This window comes from Podarcis filfolensis, assembly GCF_964270895.1.
Source record: "Podarcis filfolensis genome assembly, chromosome: 10".
Lineage (NCBI taxonomy): Eukaryota > Metazoa > Chordata > Lepidosauria > Squamata > Lacertidae > Podarcis > Podarcis filfolensis.
In genome coordinates, this window is record NC_139612.1 from 35,874,967 (window position 1) to 35,899,693 (window position 24,727).

The 24,727-nt window shown below is 44.6% G+C and overlaps 1 protein-coding gene across 10 annotated transcripts in view; it reads right to left on the reverse strand.

Moving 5' to 3' along the window:
• Positions 1 to 24,727, reverse strand: part of PPFIA2 (PTPRF interacting protein alpha 2) — a 273,126-nt gene that overhangs the window by 84,987 nt on the left and 163,412 nt on the right. For all 10 annotated transcript variants that reach the window (XM_083573299.1, XM_083573302.1, XM_083573298.1 and 7 more), the window contains 3 exons: positions 18,631 to 18,732; positions 13,844 to 14,008; positions 3,255 to 3,329 (listed from right to left, as the gene is read on the reverse strand). In XM_083573299.1, coding sequence (XP_083429425.1) covers positions 3,255 to 3,329; positions 13,844 to 14,008; positions 18,631 to 18,732 — 342 coding nt within the window. The remainder of the gene's footprint in view (positions 1 to 3,254; positions 3,330 to 13,843; positions 14,009 to 18,630; positions 18,733 to 24,727) is intronic.

The window sequence follows — 24,727 nt, forward strand, 5'->3', positions numbered from 1 at the left end:
GGCCGAGGGAGCCGGTGTTTGTCCACAGACAGTTTTCTGGGTCACGTGGCCAGCATGACTAAACCATTACTGGTGCAATGGAACACTGTAATGGAAGCCAGAGCACACGGAAATGCTGTTTACCTTCCCGCCGCAGTGATACCCATTTATCTACTTGCACTGGCATGCTTTCGAACTGCTAGGTTGGCAGGAGCTTTGACAGAGCAATGGAAACTCACCCCATCATGGGGATTCGAACTGCTGACCTTCTGATCGGCAAGCCCAAGAGGCTCAGTGGTTTAGAGCAAAACCACCCACTGACACATAGACATTAGCAGCAGCCCAATGAAGAAACCCTGGCTAACATCTGACTTGTGAGGGACTAACATCTGGGACTAATTCCAGGCAAGGAGATTCAGCTGCAGAGCAGTAGCTAGAACATTGGAGGATGGAGGAGACTTGCGAGAAACATCAACAGCAGCCCGGTGCGGGGCCTCTGGGCTGTTAAGGAATTAACTTCTGGTGCTGTATTTTCAACATACTGGAAACTACTTCAAAAACTTCACTTAGTAGGCAGCGTATAATAGTCATAGAATCATAGAGTTGTAGAGTTGGAAGGGACCACAAGTATCATCTAGTCCAATCCTCTGAAATGCAGGAATACTCTCTCCAACATGGGCTTGAACACACAACCCCAAGAGTCTCATGCTCTAGTGACTGAGCTACGAAGGCAGATAAATAAATAATAAACAATAAACAGACAAACTAATGAGCAACGGATGGCAAGGAGGACCCACATTGCACTGGGAAGATGTAGTGTGCTCTTACCAGTGCCCAGTAACATAGTTTAGTTTGTACAAATGTGTTACATTCAGGTCTGATGCCAGATTCCTTGGAGAAGATGGAAAGGCAGGTCAGACGTTGCAGGACCATGGATAGCTCTGAGTGAGTAACTTGCCCTGATGAAGCTTGAGAGCAGTTTGAATCTTTTTGAGAACCTGCCCCCAGGCTCTTTCTTCTCAGGGTCCACTATCTTGTGGATTACTTTAGAGCAGCCTTTCTCAACCTGTGGGTCCCCAGATGTTGTTGGACTACAACTCCCATCACCCCTAGCTAGTAAGGCCAGAGTTCAGGGATGATGGGAGTTGTAGTCCAACAACATCTGGGGACCCACAGGTTGATAATCGCTGCTTTAGAGCCTTAAATGGCCAACATTCTGGAGTGAAAATGAAGACTCCTCAATTCCATAGCCTCCATCCTGGCACATCCCTGGCATTGCTGATCCAGTGAGGAACAGTGGGAGGCACTAGGTTCCTCAGGGAACTGTGCCCGTTTTCCTGGGGGCTCATTTTGATCATTCTGGGATGTCCAAAGATGATATGTAACAGGATTAGTTGCCTCCTGATCTCCAGCAGGAGACTTAGAAGCTTGGACCTGGTCTTGCTCCTTAGCTGGAGACTCTGCAGCCTCTTACTCAGAGTCTTGCTCTGCTGGACTCTGGGGTCATGACAAAAAGGGGCCTAAATAGCCAGACTGAAATTTTGTGGGGAGAGATAGGTTAATTTCTGAACATTCCCTGCATGTCCAGGTAGTCAATCAGGCTTTTCGGGATTAATTTTAAACTGGACTGAAGGGGGAGGGTTGTTATTATTTTCTGCCTCTACATAAATATCCTAGTTAGGACTCAAATCTCTCAAATCTTGTGATCTGTAGAAGGTATTTAGATATTTAGTACTATATTATTATTTTTTAAAATGCACTAATAAAGTCTGTGCTCCTTGCTAGTACTATTGCAATACCTATTGTTAACAAAAACTGGTGACATATAATCTGTAATTATGATCCAGGAAGGTGAAATGAAAATCCCACGCTAAGAAATACACCGAGGCAGTTATGAGGGATCAAGGTTTTGTGAAGAAAAAATATTCAGCTGCACACAAAAAAGGGCAGACCAAGTAGCTTTGCCAGAATAGACTTCAAACATTGGATACTCAGCAGGGTACTGTTTTAACATATATTTCAAATCATCAGTACACTGCAGGTGTGGAGGAAGATAAAAATAGTAAAACTGGTAAGCAGCAATTTTTGTAGCTCCCCCCCACTCTTGCCTCTTCATTTCTGTTGTGCCTGGATTCCTCCCTTGGTTAAACAATTAGTAACTCTCTGAGAACAATAGGAGCAATGCCCAGATATAATGAATGGCTAGCTGGAACCTTAGGCAGGAATACTCCTTAGACTGGAGACACAACTGGGATTCTCAACAGAATATTGCAGTGTCTCCTTCCTCTTAATAGGAGTGCTCCTTTCCAACTATTCCTTCAGAGGAAGCCTTCCACTTTCCTCACTCCTCTGTTCTCCACTTTTCTTCACCTGATACTCAACATTCTGCAGCTACTGAACATGCTCAGTTCTCATTAGGTTGTGTTTTGCCCCCTTGATTTATTTAATAAATGCTTTGTTGTGCTTCTCCAAACCTCAATATTCTCCCAAGCCGGCAGAGACCTTCCTCTTATTTCTCAGTATCCCCATTTTTGGCTCAGTTTTTATTGGTACATAGCACCTGAGTTCACTGTTAGAGGACGTAATGTATGTACTCATGGAATCAAGTAAAGAAACAATTTTTAAACACTTCAGTAAAAGGACCACTTTGCAAACAGCAGGAACGGAGCAGTGCTCTTGTTCATACATTTGCTGGGACAGCATCCCTGCTCACAGAGTGGAGTAGCAAACTTGCTCCCTCACTGCTACCATGTAGATAGCAGTGTGAACTGAACACTCTGCAACGGCTGGAGGTCCAGCTCAAATGACTCTTCCCATCTTCAAAAATAGGAGGGAGAAACTGCATGATTGTGACAAAAAATGAGCATCGAATTTAATGTCCTAAGATGTTATTCTGTATGGTGGTGCTGATGGAGGGAAGGGAGGAAGCTCACCCCACCACCCTGTGACTGAAGACAGTGAGTTTTGCAGTAAATGTATTGAAAAGGGAGCTGTATAAACCCATGCTCTTCAATAGTAACGTAAGTATCACAATTCGTTTTTTAAACTTTCCTGCTATCTTCGATGCTATGGGTTTCTAACAGCTTAAGGTAACCCCCTCCCCAGAAAAAAAACAAAAAACAAAAATCATACCCCTTTAAAAGTAGCAGGATTGCCTAAATTTTCAGAATAGAACCAAAGCAGTATCTACACAGGTTGTAAATCTAATGTTAATCCACAAAACAATGTGATTAAAAAGTTACATCATACAAGAAAGAGAAAAGTTCTGTATTTACCTCCTGGTTAGCAGCTGCTAGTTCCTCCTCAAGTGCTGAGACTCTTTCTAAAGAAACCCTCAGTCGTTCCCTTACCTAGAAGAAGAAGAAAATTGTACCATTCAAATTATTTGTGCTCTAGAACTTGAAATAATAAATAGATGGGAGCACTTAAGGCACATATACCCCATTGTGTGGCTTGGGTGTATTGCCATGCAGTTTTTATGGCTAAAAGGAACTGGGGAAGAAAGGGCCCTAGCGAGACTTGGGTAGTTTCTCCATATGAAGCTGCTGCACCCACACATAAATTAACTGAGTCCATCCATTTGCTATACAGTGGTATCTTGGTTCTCAAATGCCTTGGTACTCAAACAACTCGGAACCCAAACACTGCAAGCCCAGAGGTAAGTGTTCTGGTTTGCAAACTTTTTTTGAAAGTAAAACATGCTCTGTTTTGAGTGTTACGCTGAGGTCTGTCTGTTTTTGCTATTTATTTTGCATTTTTGTGGCTCTTTTTTGTGACTGTGTGGAACCCAGTTCAACTACTGATTGATTGTGTGACTGCAGTACATTATTTATTGCTTTCATTTTATGGATCAATGGTCTTGTTAGATAGTAAAATTCATGTTAAATTGCTGTTTTGGGGTTGTTTTTAAAAGTCTGGAATGGATTAGCCCATTTTGCATTACTTTCTATGGAAAAGCGTGCCTTGGTTTTAGAACACTTTGGTTTTGGAATGGACTTCCAGAATGGATTAAGTTTGAGAACCAAGCTACCACTGTTTTTAACTTTCAAGATTCCGAACAAGTCTGCTTTAGAAGCCTTTGTTGTATAATGGCCTATGGTTAACTTGACCAGTGATGTAAGAAACATCACCACATACCCAGATCCCCAAATCTCAATTGGGTTGGGTAGGGGGGAATAACCAATGAACCTTCAGACATATCCCATTAATTGGTTGGGACATGGCTTACTGGGCAATTGGAGAGTGCTGAATCTGCAAGTGAAGTTGTGGTTACATTGTTGCTGCATGTTGCACTCAGACTGATTCCATGGGCCGGATGGATTTATGATCAATAATTCAACGCGCCAGCATTCAATCCACTTTTGGAAGGTTTGTAGCAGTTCAGAAGGTCTGGTGAATCACTCAGAAATAAGCAGGCAATCACCTTAGTGCAGATTCAACGCTTACCACTTGCTTCGTAACATACCTGGTGTCACTCAAACCGCCAGAGAAAATCCTTCAATTTCAATTCTGAGTTTAAAATACAAAATGTACAATACGTAGGATGTTTCTGATTAATTGCTTGCAGAAAGTTCAAGTTCATTTCTCATTAATTAAAGTAGTTTAAGAAAATAAGGCGTCACCACTTCCCTAATGGTTTGTTTTTTTTATCAGTCTCAAGTACTGGAAAGTGAAATTAGTCTATAAACCATACTAATCTCCAAAGACTACTGCTAGTAATGCTCCATTATGTAAGTCCCAGCTACAACGTTTAAGTTCAGCAGAAAACCCAAAAACTTCCAGGGACATTTAAAATATTGTTTAAATGTGTTTGCATAGCATTGGCCTCAGTTACTCATCTCTTACTATGCACAGCTAAATTGCAAAGCTTCATTTCAGATAAAAAAGCACAGTAAATGATTTTCACGTCACCTAGAAGGAGCATGTCAAAATATGGTGCGATCATGATTCAGGCACAATATGCACTGCCCTATTTAGACTGTAATGAATCTCTGTGGGATTTCTTCCTAAAGGTAATATAGTTCCCTACAAACAGACAACTCTACACAAGCCAGCTTCTAGGGCCCTAGACAAGGGACCCATATGCCTTGACTTTCCTTATTTATCATAGCTGCCCCTTCCTGCTGCCTGGTACCTGCTCCTGATAAATCACTATCCCATTTTTATTTTTATTTTACAATTTTGTTAGTGTGAGATACCATTGTTTAGGGGTTCCCCATGGTGTTTAAAATTTAAATCTCTGAGTGGATGTCAGATGCATCAATTCTAGTGCATATTCATATCAACACATAGGCGTGAACCCTCTCAGGCACCATGAAGGCACAATCTGCCAATTCACACACTTGCAGCTGCTGGTGGTATTCTCTCAAACTGTTGACAACGTACTGCAAGACAATTTTATTTTTCATGAACACTGTCTTGGCTTTTAACTCAATATAAGACAGGCTATTACACAGTTAATGAATACAGGAGGAAGAACAGACATCTTTAAGCAATGTTGGGGAACTGAGACTGTTATTCTCATAGTGGAAATAAGAGACAATAACATTCCTGACACCCACAAAGTTGTTGAGATTTTCTTAGGAAACCACCAAGATTGTTGAGCTTCTTTGGGGAAACCTTTCCCCAAAATAGTGACTTTAAGGTTTTGGAGCTGTTTCTGCTGCTTTTTCCATCGCATTACCATATTCTGTAACTGGGCTTCCCCTGACATTTTGCCGATTTGGCAAAATTCCTCCAATGCCATTTTTACACCAGAAAACCAGGATATGTCAGGAATTTTCCTGACGTATGGCAAGCCTAGGTACCCCTGTATTCATATTAAAATATAATAATAATAATAATAATAATAATAATAATAATAATAATAATAATAATTTATTTATACCCCGCCCTCCCCAGCCAAGGCCGGGCTCAGAGCGGCTTACAAGCAATAATAAAAACAAGATGAATGATTACAACTTAAAAACAAAAATAAACTACAACATTAAAATAATGGAACATTAAAATATTAAAATGTAGCCTCATCGCAGGAGGAGAAGGAAAAGAAAAAAGAAAGAGAGGGAGGGAGGGAATCAAATTGGCTCCAAGCCAAAGGCCAGGCGGAACAACTCTGTCTTACAGGCCCTGCAGAAAGAAATCAGATCCTGCAGGGCCCTGGTCTCATGAGGCAGAGCGTTCCACCAGGCCGGAGCCAGAGTTGAAAAGGCCCTGGCTCTGGTTGAGGCCAATCTAACTTCCTTAGGGCCTGGGACCACTAGGGTGTTGTTATTTATGGACCTTGAGGCTCTCCGTGGGGCATACCAGGAGAGGCGGTCCCGTAGGTACGAGGGTCCTAGGCCGTGAAGGGCTTTAAAGGTCAAAAGCAGCACCTTAAATCTGACCCTGTACTCCACCGGGAGCCAGTGCAGCTTGAAAAGCACTGGGTGAATATGCTTCCATGGCAGAGACCCCGTGAAGAGCCTCGCTGCAGCATTCTGTACCCGCTGGAGTTTCTGGGACAGCTTCAAGGGCAGCCCCACGTAGAGCGAATTACAGTAGTCAAGCCTGGAGGTGACCGTCGCATGGATCACTGTGGCCAGGTCGGGGCGGGAAAGATAAGGGACCAACTGCTTGATGCGGCGAAGGTGGAAAAATGTCGCCTTGGCTGTTGCTGTAACTTGCGCCTCCATGGAAAGGGAGGCATCAAGGATTACACCCAAACTCTTAACAGAAGGCAATGGCACTAATTGGGCCCCCGCAAGAGAAGGGAGTTGGTCCCTCATCCCCATGCCATCCCGACCTAGCCATAGGACCTCTGTCTTTGAAGGATTTAGTTTCAATCGGCTCCCACGAAACCATCCAGCCACAGCTTCCAAGCATCTGGTCAGTGTGTTCAGGGCCGAGTCGGTGTGGCCATCCATCAGCAGATAGAGCTGAGTGTCATCAGCATATTGGTGACAGCCCAGCCCAAAGCTCCGGATAATCTGGGCAAGGGGGCGCATAAAGATGTTAAAAAGCATCGGGGAGAGAATTGCGCCCTGCGGCACTCCACACACCAAGGAGTGGCGCGACGACATTTCCCTCCCTAGTGCCACCCTCTGTCCCCGACCAGAGATAAAAGAGCACAGCCAGTTACGGGCTATGCCCTGTATCCCCACGTCTGCAAGGTGGTGGTCCAGAAGATCATGATCGACCATGTCAAAGGCTGCTGACAAATCTAAAAGGATCAGCAGTCCTGACCCGCCTCGATCCAGTTGTCTACGGAGGTCATCTGTTAGGGCAACCAGAGCCGTCTCCGTCCCAAAACCAGGACGGAAACTGGACTGAAACGGATCTAATGCCGATGTTTCCTCCAGAAACCTACCAAGCTGTACAGCAACCGCTCTCTCAATTACCTTACCCAGGTATGGAAGATTTGAAACTGGGCGGTAATTGGATAGGTCTAAGGGATCTAATGAAGTTTTCTTTAAGAGTGGACACACCACTGCTTCCTTCAGTTCCCCTGGGAATGTCCCCGTGTCAAGGGACAAATTGATAATTTCAACCAGGGCGGTCCGCGCAACATCTGGACGCTCCCTAATCAGCCAAGACGGGCACGGATCAAGGAGGCAGGTGGTAATGACTGGCAGAATCTGAGACCTGGGAGAAGAGTTGGTGGAAGAAGACTGGAAGAAATTTAAAGACTATCTTCGGAAATACTGTAAAATTAATGAATGTTAAAATTATGCTTGGATTGGCAATAAGTGGTAATTAGCAACAAAAGTTAATAAGATTATGTAAAAAATGTATTGATAAATGGTTGAAAATATTGAGTTATAATATGTTATGACACAAAGTTAAGATAATTGAAAAAGGGTAAGAATTTGCTGAACCAAGTATGTAAATGGGAATACAAAAGGGGGGAGGTGTGAGGAGGTCAAGGATACAAGCATATGAATTTGAGGATATTGAGAAAAATGGATTTGTTTTACTTTTTTAACTTCTTTTTTAATTAGCTGTTTTTCGTGTGAATTTTTGTATTTTTTGTGTCTTCTTTTTTTATTGTTTATCTCTATCTGTGGTTTCTTTTTTATTCTGTAAATCTTTACTTTTCTTTTTTGTAAAACTCTAATAAAAATTTATTTAAAAAAAAACAAGGAGGCAGGTGGTGGGTCTACCAACTTGGAGGAATCTATCCACATCAGTAGGGAGTATCCGATCGAAATGGTCCAACACTGGACCTGAAGTCAGTCGAGGGGCCTCCAGTTCAGTCACTGTATCTAAATTGGCAGGGAGGTCACATTATGCTGATCAGTTGCTTGGGAAGGGGAACAAGGATTGGTTTAAACTCCTCCTCTCTCACCTCCTTTCCTCCCATACAGTTGACTGATAGTGAAATATACTCAGAGTCGCAAAGTGATTTCATGCTCTTTATTCAGCTCATAGTGGTGAGGAGGAATGAATGAAAGTCCCCTCAAGGTATCTGCTTTATATACATTATTTACACAATGGGCTGCACATGATTGGCTAATTCCGGAATTCTACTGTAAGCCAATCAGGTTGTGGATTCACTTCTATCTGGAGCATGATTGGGTGGTTCCTGCCAACCAATCATATTGCTGCATTGTTCTAGGACCAATCTGACTGCTGCATTCTGAATCCTATTGTTCTAGGACCAATCAGACTGCTGCAGTTTGGATCCTATTCAACTCAGTACATAACACCCCTCCCCTCTAAGTTCCAGTCCTGCCCGGGAGGTCGCATTCATAGTCCTCGAGGTACGCCGGTGGCCTACGTGTGCGTTGCGGCCTGGGGTGTTCCCTGGTCCGGGGTTCAGGTTCTGGCTCATGTTCCAAGGATGCTGGCTGTGATGGGCCTGTCTGGTCTGGTGCAACCGGCTCGCTCAGTCGTGGTTCTGGTTCCGGTGTCCTTTTGGCTTCGCGGGTCCTCTCTGTATTTACTGATTCTGCCTCTCCTGCTGGCCCCTCCTGCTCTATGGGCCTCACTGCCCCTCTGTTCCCTTGGGACTCCTCTGACCTTTCCTCCTCCTGGTTTTCTCCCGGGAATCGTCGCCGTATCTGGTCGCAGTGGCGGCGCCAGCATTGCCCCCCATCCGTTAGCACCTCGTACGACACGGGACCAGTGACCCTGGTGACTGTGGCGGGTACCCATGCTGGGCCTGCCCCAAAATTCTTTGCGTACACTGGGTCCTGGGCCTCGAAGGTCCGGGGGTTCCTGCCTTCCCCCACCACTACCTCATCCTGAGCTCTATCGGGGTGAAGGCGGTCCAATCTGATTGCAAGGCGCCGACCCATTAGTAGTTCAGCGGGGCTCCGGCCAGTCGTTGAGCTGGGGGTGCTGTGTTGTGCTAGGAGGAATGTGGCAAGGCGGTACTCCCAATCCCCTTGCGTCATGCGGCGAAGGGTGTCCTTGGTGGTCCGCACCATGCGTTCTGCTTGGCCATTGGTGGCAGGGTGGAATGGCGCCGAACGGATGTGGCGGATGGCGTTCTGCGCTGTGAAGGTTTGGAATTCTCCTGACGTAAATGCAGTCCCGTTGTCTGAGACGAGAGTGTCAGGGAGCCCGTGGGTTGCAAACAGCCTGCGTAGTACCCGGATGGCTGCGGACGTAGAAGTGGACGGTACCAGTGCGACTTCCAGCCATTTGGTGTAGGAGTCCACCACTATGAAGAATGTTTTCCCCTGAAAGGGGCCAGCGAAGTCCACATGCAGGCGTGACCATGGTGCTCGGGCGGACTCCCAGGACTGGACTGGGGCCCTTGGGGGATCTGGGCGGGATTCTTGGCAGGCCTGGCAGTGTTTGACCCAGGCCTCTATCTCTCCGTCGATCCCCGGCCACCACACATAACTCCTGGCAAGGGCCTTCATTCTTACTACCCCTGGGTGTGTCTCGTGTAGGGCTGTGAGGACCCTTTTGCGGAGGGGCTGGGGAACAACGACCCTGCTTCCCCATAACAGGCACCCCTTGTGGGCCGACAGTTCATGTTTGCGGGTTGTGTAGCCGGCGAATTCTGGCCCGGGGCTGCTGCTGGGCCATCCCCTCCACACCCAGTCCAGGACGCGGGAGATGACCCTATCTTTCTTGGAATGGTGTGCAACTTCTTGTGCCTGAATGGGGCGGTCGGGAAGCAGCTCCAGGCTCATAACCTCTTGTGCAGGTGCTGGGTCGGGGCCTGTTTCCGGTAGTGGTAGCCTGCTGAGGGCGTCCGCATGGCCCATCGCCTTCCCAGGGCGGTGAATCAGTGCATACTGGTAGCTGGCAAGGAAAATTGACCACCTGAGGACACGAGGAGACAGCACTTGGGGGGTCTGCTTTTCGGAGGCAAACAAGCCAAGCAAGGGCTTGTGGTCAGTCACCACGGTGAAGGGCCGCCCGTACAAGAAATCATGGAATTTTTTTACTCCCTTCACGATTGCCAGACCCTCCTTGTCGATTTGCGAGTAGTTCCGCTCGGTTGCGTTGAGTGTCTGGGAAAAGTATGCCACCGGTACCTCTCTTCCATCCGGGAGTTGGTGTCCCAGGACAGCGCCAATGCCATAGGGTGAGGCGTCGCATGCTAGCACCACCGGCAGCCTCTCGTCGAAGTGTGCCAAGACCGAGTTTGAGACAAGCAAGTCCTTGACTGCCTGGAATGCGGCCTCCTGGCGCTGGCCCCACACCCAAGGGGCCCGCTTGTCCAGGAGTCTGTGTAGGGGCTCCGCTACCGCCGCCTTGTGGGGAAGGAAGGAATGGTAAAAGTTCAATAGTCCCAAGAAGGCCTGAAGTTCAGTCTTGTTCTTGGGCGCTGGGGCATCACAAATGGCCCGTACCTTGTCCCCAGTCGGGTGGACCCCTTCTGCGTCCACCATAAATCCCAGAAAGTCCACCTGAGGCACTCCTAGTAGACATTTTTCCCGCTTCACCTTGAGACCCGCCGTCTGGAAACGGTGCAGAACGGTGCGGAGGCGGTCCTCAAACTCCTCTGGTGTGGGCCCGGCAATCAACACATCATCGAAGAAGGGGGTGACGCCAGGAATCCCTTTAAGGAGAGAGTCCATTAGATTCTGGAATATGCCTGGTGCCACGCTGACACCGAATTGCAGCCGCTTTACCCTGAACGCTCCTCTGTGCGTCACAATCGTCTGTGCCTCTGCTGTGGCCTCATCTACTGGCAGTTGTTGATATGCTTGGGCCAAGTCCAGCTTGCCAAAAATTTTCGACCCAGCCAGGGTGGCAAGGACATGGCTGACCACTGGCACTGGGTATGCATGGGCCGTGAGGGCCTTGTTTATGGTACATTTGTAGTCTGCGCAGATGCGGACCGAACCATTCGGCTTGACGGGTGTGACGATTGGGGTTTCCCAGGGGGCATTAGGCACCGGCTCCAGCACGCCTTGCTCCACGAGTCGGTCCAATTCCTCGTCTATACGGGGTTTCAGGGCGAACGGGACCCGGCGGGCCTTGAGCCTGACTGGTCGTACTGCGGGGTCAAGCTGTAGAGCAATGGGGGGGCCCGTATACTGTCCCAATTTCCCATCAAAAACCCCCGGAAATTCCTTGCATATGGCGTCCACGTCCACTTGTAAGCTCGTGTGGTTCACCCCGGTGACGGCTAGCCCCAGTGGTCCAAACCATGCCAATCCCAGTAAGCTAATGTAGGGGCCCTTGACCACAAGCAAGTCCAGTTGCCGCGTCCGCCCTCGGTATTGCACCCTGAAGGTCCCCACCCCCATTGTGGGGACCTTACGTTTCTGGAAGTCCCGGAGGGTGAATGGGGCCGGCCTGAGTTTGGGACCCCCAGTAGGACACAGTTTCCTTAAGGTCCTTGCCGAGATTATGGATAGAGTTGAACCCGTGTCAAGCTCCATGCGGCATGGGGCCCCCTCTATCTGTACCTCTACATAAATTTTCTCTACGTTGGGGTGGGGCAACTGGTATACCTGGAAGTCCGTGAGCTCCGTCGAGTTGCCTTGGTGTGTTGGGCCCCGGGACCTGGGGCTCTTGGATTGGTCATCTGATGCCTGGCGTCGGGTGGGCCGAGCTCGACACACCCGGGCGATGTGTCCCAATTTTCTGCACTGCCTGCACTCTGCGTTGCGGAAACGGCAGGTCCTCCTCTCGTGACTGTCTCCACAGCTTGCGCAGTTCCCTGCTTCTCGTCGAGGCAGCTGTGGTATGTGGGCTGCTTGAGTGCGCTGCTGTACTCGGTGCACCTCCTCCCTGTTGGATCCTGAGTCGTCGGTGAGGTCTTCGTGGTGGACCCTCGGTTGGGACGGCTGGCTCGGCCGTGCCTCTTGCGTCGACCTCTCGGCAGCTTCCGTTGCCAGGGCCTCCTCCAGAGCGACCTGGAACGTTAGGTCCTTCTTAGCGTAGAGGCGTCGTTGCAGCTTCTCATCCTTCAGGCCACCGACGAGGCGGTCACGAAGCATGTTCTCCAGCTCTGAGAAGTTGCAGAACCGGGCAGCTTGGCGGAGAGAGGTCACAAACCCAGTTATGGTTTCCCCAGGGGCTTGCCGCTTTGCATAGAAGGCATTTCGACGAGCCACCACAGAGGGCTGTGGCGAAAAGTGCCCCTTCAGCTGTTCCATTATTGTTTTGTATGGAACAGTAGCGACGTCTTCGGGTGCAAGGAGAGCCCGGGCGATTTCAAACGTCTCCTCTCCGCAGACGCTGAAGAATATCGCCCTCTTCTTGGCGTCTTCTTCATCGGTGACCCCTTTGGCTTCTAGGAGGAAGGTGAAACGGGAGGCATACGCTTCCCAGTCTCCAGATGCTGGGTTGAACGGCGAGAAGCTGCTGTCGGTTGCCATTCTGAGTTCCTTGTGTCCCGGAGCTGAAGCCTGGATACACGGTGCGAGGCAGCGGTGCGGCAGGTGGCGGTGCTGCGGTGCTGTGTGTGGCAGTCAGCTCAGCGGGATCCCACCTTCGTCGCCAGTGAAATATACTCAGAGTCGCAAAGTGATTTCATGCTCTTTATTCAGCTCATAGTGGTGAGGAGGAATGAATGAAAGTCCCCTCAAGGTATCTGCTTTATATACATTATTTACACAATGGGCTGCACATGATTGGCTAATTCCGGAATTCTACTGTAAGCCAATCAGGTTGTGGATTCACTTCTATCTGGAGCATGATTGGGTGGTTCCTGCCAACCAATCATATTGCTGCATTGTTCTAGGACCAATCTGACTGCTGCATTCTGAATCCTATTGTTCTAGGACCAATCAGACTGCTGCAGTTTGGATCCTATTCAACTCAGTACATAACAGATAGGTTTTTAAACTGTTTGAAATGACTGCACATTTTTGGATCAGGCAGTCACACCCACACCATACATTTAAAGTACGTAACTTCTCACAAAGAATTATGGGAATTGTGGTTTGTAAGGGGTACTGGGAATTATAAGTCTGTGAGTTGTAAACTGTAGTTCCCTGGGTCTTTAGGGGAAGCCATGACTGTTGAAGTAGTATAAATGTGCTTTAAATGTAGTGAGAATATTTAGTTCAACTTGGATGGGTAAATGCAGCTTGATAACTTGATGCCTGCTTTGGGGACAGCACCAGAGATTTTCTCTCCATCTCCATCTCCCCTCCACCATCTCTCTCTGCCTCTTTGGTCCTAAAAGGGAACATAAACAACTTACAGTATGCTACTAGCCTGAATGGACTGGGTTTTACATCCTGGAATGGCCCATGGCCCTGCATAAGTCCCATGGAAATCACCACCACCATTCAGGGTGTGAGGCCTGGTGTCTCTGTCGGGACCTTGGAAGAATACAAAATGGCACCCTGGAAATACTATTATGCTACATATGAAATGAGGATGAGGGAACTAGTCTAGTGTAGGTATCCATGACAAAGCTTAAGAAATATATGCTGAGTCAGTAAGCTGATTCCCCATACTTTACCTTCTCATCTAAAGCCTTGTGGTGTTCAAACAACGATTTCAGTGCTTTCAGAACCTCGACTTCACTGGAGACTCCTGAGGGGGACTGTGCTTGCCGTTTCACCACTGTCATTCTCAGCGACCTTTCATGTCTTGAAACAAGGCACTCCAAATGTTCCAGTAACAGCTATTGGATTCAATATATATATATATAAAGTTAGCTAGCTCATTTTCACCTGAAGGTCACCAGCACCATAATTCTAGTTCAAAATGATAATGACACAGGCAGGTTTCACCGCACTTGAAGGTTTATGGTGACTCTGTTTGGCAGTTTTCCATGATATTATTGCAGAGAACGTAAAGGGGAATAAAGTATAAATGTGATTAATATCTACTGAACTCTCATGCAAATTTTCCAAGATGGCAAATTGTTCCACTCACCTTTGTTGAGTCCAAACTAAGATGTTTTAGGACACTGAAATATTGTTAAATGGAACTACTTAAACCATCAAATTAAAGAAACAAATCACAGTCCAGTATGTAACCGATGCTGAAATTAGTTGCACAACTGCATTTCAAAACCTGAACAGATATGCAACAAACAAACAAACTTTTTCATTAACATTTTGAGTTTCTGTATTTGATCAAAAGGGGTTGTATCCAATGCCAGCACTCATGTAACAAGCTCCCTATAATAACCATTTGGAATGTATTTCCCACATTCATGGCTGCAGGAATAGACTTGAGGAGAGGTGAATAAAGAGAGGGCTTATCCACACTTTTTGCTTTGCTTTTTCCAGGCACAGGCCGATACTGAAAAGCTCCATGTCTGAGAGCTCTTTTTGTTGCCCTAGAGCAGCCGTTCTCAACCTGTTGGTCCCCAGATGTTGCTGAACTGCAATTCCCATCACCCCTAGCTAGCAAGGCCAGAGCTCAAGTATGATGGGAGTTTAGTCCAACAATATCTGGGGACCCACAGGTTGAGAACCGCTGCCCTAGAGCTTTCCCCGTGAAAACCTACTCTTTAAAGCTGAAGCGCAACAAACGGCAATTCAGGCTTTTCCTGGATTTCAGTTTGCTCCTATTGCTTCCCCCATAGCCGCAGCCTTGGATTCAAACAGAAATCAAGCTCTGACTCTCTCTAGCTTCCCAGTCTAGCTCACCTCATAAAAAGAAATGGCAAGGGTTGAGAATTGTAACTACCAGTCAGTTGAGAGAGGAAGCCCACCCAGTTTCACCTGGCACAGACCCATTTCCTTTGTTTTTTAAATGGCCCATTACCTAGGCTATCACCTCACCAGGAAGCTAGGCCTGGCTTATATTTTAATACCTGCTGGATCCAGGGGTTAGAAGAGTCTCAGCAAACAGCCTACTCTCCCCCCTCCGCCCCCTGCCCCACAACTCACAACAGTACTTTAACATTGCCCCACTCATTTATGCTATTTTATAGCAAGCACAGCACATCCTAGTGTTACGCTGAACTAACTCCAAGAAGTGAATAATGGATCCTTTACTTTTCCCATACCACAAAAAAATTAAGTGCAGCTATAGATGCATACACCGAGGTCAAAATAAAGACTTTTCACTGCAGGGTTGCTATGTTGTAGAAAACAAAACACTCCACTGCATAAATGAAAATGTGGAGTCAAGGGATAATTATGTCTGTCAACATTTTTGAGTGGCTTCACAATTCCTATCTCAGAACAATGCTGTAAGAAATACGACCCAGCCCAGAGTCAGCTTCCGTGACTCAGCAGGGATCCAAACCTCAACCTCCCACTCCATTCACTTCCCTGCACTTCCCCTTGCATGTCTGTTCAAACATTTAACAAATACATACAGAATTTAAGGCCTATGAAAGTGAGCAGCTCCTGACAGTTAAACATCTGTGCCAGGGTGCATATTTATCTTAAGCAACTATAGAGAGTTTTTCTCTACTGGCATAATATATGTTGCTCCATTACACCCAATATTAACAACCTCAGATAAACAGATGACACAACATTGATTGCAGAAAGTGAGGAGGAATTAAAGAACCTCTTAATGAGGGTGAAAGAGGAGAGCGCAACATATGGTTTGAAGCTCAACATCAAAAAAACGAAGATCATGGCCACTGGTCCCATCACCTCCTGGCAAATAGAAGGGGAAGGCAGTGAGAGATTTTACTTTCTTGGGCTCCATGATCACTGCAGACGGTGACAGCAGTCATGAAATTAAAAGACGCCTGCTTCTTGGGAGAAAAGCGATGACAAACCTGGACAGCATCTTAAAAAGCAGAAACATCACCTTGCCAACAAAGGTCTGTATCGTTAAAGCTGCCCCAAACAATTTTTTTGTATAATGTTTAACACTTTAAACCTTCTTGCCGTGTGTGTTGTGCTGAACACATACAGCATTTCTGTGTCAACAGTGCATATCTTTAGAAACAGTATGGGGATGCTGCATACATTTGCACTGCTACAAGGGGTAAGAAACTTTTGCGTAAGGACTTTTCGGCAGCCATCACCTGGGAACTGTAATATTTAAATTAGACATCATGTTGAACAAAGGCAGTGAACAAGCAACTATTATAACAATCCCTTAACTGGGATGTAGCAGCATGATGTTTCTTTGTGTATTCTTAATTCTAGTCTGTCTTTCTAGTCTTGCATAGGAAAAGGCAAGTTACATATATTTAGGGTTATTTACTGTCATTTTATTATTTTTAAAATCTGAACCTGACTATTTTTATTTATTTAATTTATATTTTGCCGTTCATCCAAAGATCACAGGACAGTTTGCAGTATAAAAACACAAAATACATAACAGCAGCAGCAAAACACAGCACCTGTCATAAACATTTAAGGCCATAGATTGTTTAATCAGCCCAAGGCTTGGGTCAACTTCAGCCAATCATTGTAGACAGTACTGAGTGAAATGGACCAATGGTCTGACTTGGTATAAAGCAGCTTCCTAGCCTATCTTCCAGGTATGAAATAATGGCTGTGACATATTTTACTTATACAGCAGGCTTCTGCTTTTAATTTGTAAGATGGCTGTAAGGTGGAATGATCTCCTTATTCAGTGAAATCATAAAGCACTACTTAAATTTTTAATTGTGCTTTTTTAAAAGACTGCCCATTAATAAAAGCACACAGTAATTCTTTTTCTTATTAATTGCACATTCATTTAGAGTTGAAACCCCCCCTTTAAAAAGATTGTTCAAAAACATTTGTATTGCCAAAAGTGAGAGGGCAATGTAGTCATTTTCTTGCTATGTTTTCTTTAAAACAAATTATGTGTGGGTTCTGTTGTCTATTGGCAACCAATATGTCTATATTTGCATCTCTCTCACTGCAGAACATGGCATGGTATGTTTTGCTTTTTAATAGAATAGCAGATTTTTTAATGTTTTTTTAATGATTTTTTAAGTTGTGTCCGACTCTTCGGACCAGAGCACACCAGGCACTCCTGTCTTCCACTGCCTCTCGCAGTTTCGTCAAATTCATGTTGGTCGCTTCTGTAACACTGTCCAACCATCTCGTCCTCTGTCGTGCCCTTCTCCTTGTGCCCTCAATCTTACCCAACATCAGAATTTTTTCCAGAGAGTCCTCTCTTCTCATGAGATGGTGAAAGTATTGGAGCCTCAGCTTCAGGATCTGTCCTTCCAGTGAGCACTCAGGGCTGATTTCCTTCAGAATGGATAGGCTTGATCTTCTTGCAGTCCATGGGACTCTCAAGAGTCTCCTCCAGCACCACAATTCAAAAGCATCAATTCTCCAGGCGATAAGCCTTCTTTGTGGTCCAGCTCTCACTTCCATACATCACAATTGGGAAAACCAGTAAGGGGGTACTAGACAATACAGCTCTTAAATGAAGAAGCTGCCAAAGATATGCCTTTTCCTGTGGATCCCAACTTCTACAAAGTGGTACCTGTACTTGCTTTACCAAATGCAACTTCTGCCTAGTGGATGAAGGCATCAGAGATCCTTTTCTTTCCATACATATATTTATCCATTCCCAAAGATCACTGTGAAAGTGGTAGTACATGGGTTGGAAGAAACATCAAACACATGACCAGGTTTCATCATGCTTATAACACTAACTCCAAAATTCCATATATAAACTGGTTCAGAATAAACATTGATCAGAAAGGTAGGGAGATAGGAATTCTGTAAGGAAGACTCCTCCATACATTGGCACTCTTTGGTATATCACTGCTCTGAACAGTCAGAACTGCTCAAAAATTATCCCAGGAATGTTCACCAGTCCACACACTGTTAGAATGATGCTTTATATTCCAGTAACAACATTGACCATGAAAAGGTTTTGAAAAATCAACTGATTAGAAGCCAGATTTTCCCTGTCAATCTTTTTGGTGCTAGCCACTGTTCAATTTCACACTTTGATCAAAAGCCAGACTGGGAGAAATCCAGAAAGTTAATAAATGCTAAATGAACCCAAATCTGATCAGTGAATGTCTACTTTTAAACTACTCCCCAAAGAGCAGGTGGAAAATAGAACTCAAGATATGAATTTCCAAACAAACCACTTGAACTATCAAAAGGCTATTACAAAAGAATGACACTGGTGAACTGGTGGCTCTGCAGATATTGTTGGATTCTAACTTCCATCAGCTGCACTCAGCATGTCAATAGTCAGGAATGGGAGTTCTGGTCCATCAACATCTGGAGAACTACAGATTCCCCCACCCAGGCACAGAATGTATTTTCACAATTCTCATAGAATTCTATAAGATAAAAAGCAGTGCTAAAATTATCTGATACATTGTTGTGCAAAACACGCATAACTGATTGTTTTTATACTTACTCTTGTGTTATTCCTTTCAGCTTTCAGTTCAGAAATTTCTTCTTCTTTTTCCAGTAGTTGTTCCCTGCATGCATTTAGCTCTTTTGTAAGTGCAGCAAATTCCTGCAAAGATGGAGAAAATATGCAAGAGGAAAACATTTAGCATGAAAATATTGTATTGATTTAATCTCCAGTTTCAGAAAATCTAACAGAACTAAAGCTTGGGTGCTGGAAAATTTCTGAGAACTTTGAAAACAATGGGAATTGTTTCCATCATCTGCCCACTACTCTGCAAATGACCCCACCCCCTCATACTGGCTTAGTTCTGATCTTGGAGATCAGGTGAATAAATACTGGATCAAAACTGATCAGGAGGAAGCAATTTGCCGCAGAGAATTGTTGGCAGGAGAGGAGAGCCGAACACTTTCCTTGCAACTATATCCTTCCATCTCTTAATTAGCATTATAAGGTAAATCTTTGATGAAAGTGTTTTCTGTTCAAGACAGTGACATTATAAATACCCGTGGCATAGTAAAACACACATAGTATTATTGATCAGTCCCACGGAAGCTCACCTCCTATGCCTTTCAAAGCCAGTGAGGCTACTATTGGTATTGACTGCTACAAATTACTCACCTGGCAGGATGGAAATTGTGGGGTATGCTTAATATTTTAGATCCACCAGCCAGAGCCCAGTACAAAATGGTAGTTGGGTGGGAAGACATATGCTAAGAATTAAAAAACATGGTGCCTCTGAACTCATACCCAGCCTAGGAATTTGTGATCATTATCTGAATGAAGCTTACAATTCCTTTCACACAAGAATCCACTACTGGTTTTCCTGCCAACCTTCTTTTTCAGCAACCTACGTAACTTAGGAATGCGGAGGATTTTTAGTTGTTGTTATTAGGCAGTTGTTGTTATTGACCATCTATTTCAGGCAACGGCAACCTTCAGCCCTCCAGATGTTTTGGACTACAATTCCCATCATCCCTGACCACTGGTCCTGTTAGCTAGGGATCATGGGAGTTGTAGTCCAAAATATCTGGAGAGCCGAAGGTTGCCTATGCCTGATAATACCCTCAATGTCTCAAAGAATGCACACAATAATCTGAAGCATATATGTCACTTCGTAAAATGGTTTTCCAATCCATTATGTTATTGTATTCTAAAGACTCTTCTGAAATAATTATACCTTAATAATATAATTCACTTAGTTTAATTAAACCACGGTGAAGCAGATCAATACAGTACAGAGAGAATATTAAAAGCTTAAGCAGGAGTGGATTCTGCAGGAGAGTGTGTCTGAGGTTTTTATAAGGTTAGGCAGTAAATTACAGATTTGATGATTTATAGTTTTTGCAGAGGTTAATCATTCATCACTCTGATGCAGTAACTGTTTAAACTAAAATATCTGGATTTCAGCCAGCTTCATCTCATCGAGGAACTAAAATTGGTGTTTTGACTTAGCTGCTTTTAGTTGATGACTTGTTCATTCATTATTAGAAAGGAACACAAAACCGCTTACCATTTCGGCAGTGGCGGCAGTTGCAGCCTGGCACGGCTATGGGCAAACTAGGAGGGGGGATTCTTTCCCGTGGGGCCAGCTGGTGTTGTCATCAGCCTCAGCTGGCCATGGGTAAATGGACAACCCTGCTATGGAGTTACTTAGTCACTGTATTTGGGACCAGGGAAGAATTGGGCCTATCTGGCAACTGTCACAACTTGCTGACAGAAAAAGGCATTGAGTCAGATCCTTAGCCTAAACAGAGGGAAGGAGCCCTACACACTACTTCTTAATCAAATATTAGGGTACCCCGGTAAAGTGGCCCAGGGGGAAGGATTCTGTCTGAATGCCCGGATGGGGGCAGCGGCGGAGCTAGCCGCTCGGGCACCTGGAGTGGACATGCTGTCTAATTACTTTTCCAAGCTAACATCTGCAGTGACATTCACACACATATATCCATCTGAAAGCAAAGGCTTGCCTTCAAAACTATTGTTTTAATTGTATGGAAATCTATATGGATTTAATCAATTACTGTACTTAATCAATTAAAACTAACTTGATTTTATTGGAATAAAAGCCCAAATTAATACATGCATTGGTTTCTAAATTCACATTATTTAGACATCTCAGTATTGCTGACACCAGATCCCTCACCCCCCACAAACCAGTAAATTTATTTTGGTTTTAGGGGTAAAAAGTATCAGCTTAAATTTTCTCTTTACCTGCACCTAGGCAGGTGGCGCTGTGGGTTAAACCACAGAGCCTAGGGCTCGCCGGTCAGAAGGTCAGCGGTTCGAATCCCCATGACAGGGTGAGCTACCGTTGCTCGGTCCCTGCTCCTGCCAGCCTAGCAGTTTGAAAGCACGTCAAAGTGCAAGTAGATAAATAGGTATTGCAGCGAGAAGGTAAGCGGGGTTTCCACACGCTGCTCTGATTCGCCAGAAGCGGCTTAGTCATGCTGGCCACATGCCCCAGAAGCTGTACGACGGCTCCCTCGGCCAATAAAGCGAGATGAGCGCCACAACCCCAGAGTCGTCCATGACTGGACCAAATGGTCAGGGGTCCCTTTACCCTTTACCTAGGCTGCACCTAGCTATCCAAAGCTTTGGCTTCTCTGTCCTGAAAGGAAACAGACAAAGATCTTCCACTGGGGATATAATAGCAGACCCCCCCCCCCCGAAATTGCCTCACAGGAAAATTAAGCTTTTATTTCTGCTTTAAAAACGAGATTATTTCCGTCATGCTTGGCTCCTGAGGGATGAATTAATAATGGGGTAAGACAGCAGTTTTGAATTCATGCTTGACAAAAGCACAGGTAAATGCCATTTGTTGACACAAAAGTTATTTTAAAGTTGGATGTGTAGCTTGGCTCTTAGGCACTGTCGGATAGCAAAGTCTCTAAGAATACGTTGCCCCACGTTAAATCACAGGAATGCATGCTTTTGTTCTATGCAGTTACATAACAGCTTGTGATGATAATGACCTCTGCTCTGCATTTGCCTCATAGATGCACAGAAACCAAAGGGATACTGTCATCTAGAATTATTGTTTGCAGCAGAAATGTTGCATGGTCAGTCATAGTTTGGGAGGCCTCAAGGTAGAAACTGCTGCATAACTAATACAGTTTGACAGATCAAACTGCACTCTTAAAGTTTACAAGGCAACTGTGGGGTTACCACACCAATTAAAAAGTGAAGCAGGAAAATTACTCAGCAGATAATCCCACTTTTTAATCCTGAAATTTGAAGGACTAAACATGTTGCTCCACATGATGTTTAATTTTTTTATAACCCACTTTTGGAAAGGGGGCTTCAATAATTAAAGAAAAACAAAAAATAGAATTGCCAGAAGATTATGGGGAAAGAATAACTAGCTTTCTGATGCTACATGGTATTCCATGAACATGAACATTTATCAGGATAGTGTTCAGAAACAAGTCACAAATATCTATGGCTCTTGACACATAAATCTGAAAAAACACATGCTTCTGAAGAGAGATACCAGCTGCTGTGCCCACTTCTGACCTCCATGTCCTCATCTGCTCTCTGTGCACAGAATTTATGGGTTGGATCCAGACGTAGGCCACATTCACCCCATACATTTAAAGCACTATGAGACCACTGTCATGGTTTTCCCCATGTAGGGTGCTGAGAGTTTGCTGAGATGCCACTATTCCCTTCCCAGAGCTTTCTGGGAAGAGGGCTTGATTGTTAAAACTATGCTGCAAATTATAGCTCTGTGACGGGAATAGAAGTCTCCCTACAACTCTTAGCACCCTTGACAAACAGCTCCTTTGGGAGGCAAGTAATGACTGTTTATAGATGTATCATAGTCAGGGCCGGATTTAGGTTTGATGAGGCCCTAAGCTACTGAAGGTAATGGGGCCCTTTATATGTCCAGGGGTCCTTTGTCAACAACAAATTGTCGCTGTTTTTTGTGTTGAATATATGCTATATGGTAATTTATGGACCTACAGCAATAGGTATCTAAAGCCATTTGCACATAACAAAATATGTATTTTATCAAAGTAATTGTTGAACTGAAATACAATTTTAGGGAGCAGGCTAGCCGACGGGGTCCATTACTTACATCATAGGAGCCTACACAACACCAAACACTGTTGCTGTATGTAGGTTTTATTTAATTTGTTTTTTATCTTATATTTTGGAAATGTACATCCAGTTTTTTCCCTTTAATTTTTGGGGCTCCCCAAAAAAAAGGAGAGTCATACAAATTTTACACAGAAGCATTTTATTATTTATTTCAACTCGCCTGTGGAAGCAACTCAGAGGCCACAAAGAAGGAAGGAGAACAACAGGAAGATTTAAAGAAGGAACTATTGGAAACTCAAGGCAGTAGAAACATAAGATGATTAGAACCCCACTGAACTTGAAGCATGGGAAGCCCCAACAAAAATTTATAATTTGGCAGAATATTTGGAATATATGATATGTATTTGTATAATTTGGAATACTTAATGTGATTTGACTGGATTGTTAAAATGGAAAAATTAATAATTTTTTTTAAAAAAAAGTATTTTGGGGGGGCTCCCAAGAGAGTGGGGCCCTAAGCTATAGCTTGTTTAGCTTCTACGTAAATCCGGCACTGGTCATAGTGCTTCAAATACATGCTGTAAATGCAGCCTTAGTCATGCTTAGGAACAGACCCCGTGAAATCAATTTCAGTGATTAATTTATCATTGATTTCAATGGAGGTACAAGTTGCACACATGATCTGTGACACAGCAAAAAGTAGGAATCCAGATAACACGGAAAAGTTCTACCCAGGGAATGCTCAGAGCACACAGTGCAGATGAAGACTAGAAGATGGGAGGTAAGGACAGTGAAAGTGGTCGCAGGCATCTTCTACATATTCTCATTGTAAATGGTTTCAGACAAGGTGAAAAGGTGCTGCCAGTGATCCTCCCTCTTCTTTCCCAGCCAAGAAACTTCCTCTGAACAAGAGAAACGTTTACCGTGTGCACAAATTCTTTTGCCAAATAAACATTCATATTTCACCTGCAGTAAAAGAAGGCAGTCTTTTTGAGGGGAAAGGGAAAGAAAAAGCACCCTGGCACAGAAATATTGTTGCTTTGTGTTCAGCTCGGTTAGGTCTTTCTGTAATTACGATCTTTTTTGATCCACAGACTTAGAATTGTTTTAGATAAATTCCGCCTGAGAACAGAGATTTGAGTTCCAAACATTTGCCTTCAAAATAATTAGGCTACTGGTTTCATTGACCCATCAAGCTGAGGTGTGGACAGCTGTGAACTTGAGGAGAGAGAAACTCAGTATGACAATCGTATGGCACCCTTAATGGGAACAGATCTGTTAATTAAGCCTGTGATGAGGCTGACACCTCAAGAGAAGGTGTCCCTACAATGTCATCAGTGATCACGTCTGCCATATTGAGACATAATCATCTGTTGGAGTGCACAGCTTTCTCTAGAAAGGAGATGGGAGTCTGATAACAGGAGCAATCATGAGTTTTTATGCAATAATTTTACAAAGTTTGCAATGGTTTAAAAAGGCAATGGCCTGGTTCATATGACACAGAAAGCCCTACTATGGTTTACTGGAACTGCACAAACATATGGGCTTCTAGGGAGGAGCTTGAAACTGGTTTGCTCCTTTCTGGTCCTTTTTGCTCCCAAGCCATGCTTACCTAAGCCAATGGCTGTTGAACATGCCATCCAAATCCTGTCTTGTGGGTTTGTCTAGAATTTCCCCATCAGCCTGAATAAATTTTAGAAACAATGCACGATCATGTTTCTCAGTTGGCTTGACTAATATTTCAGCCATGCACACAGTCCTTTCTTTTGTGCCCTAGGATGTTCCACATTTATTTAACACAGATCTATTTTTCTATATTTGATTGTCATGCCATGTTCCATACAACCCAGATGTTGCACATTATGAAAGCCTTTTCAATTAATATGCAACATCTAGTGCAACATGCCTTCTACTTTGCACTGTCAGAGTGGTAGAAAATTAACATTTGTTCTGCCAACATAATGTCCAAATGCCAGTACTATAAGCTGACCTATTTTATATAGAATGCTTACACAATGGCAAGCAATTTAAACATAAAACTTAGGATACTGCACTTCAA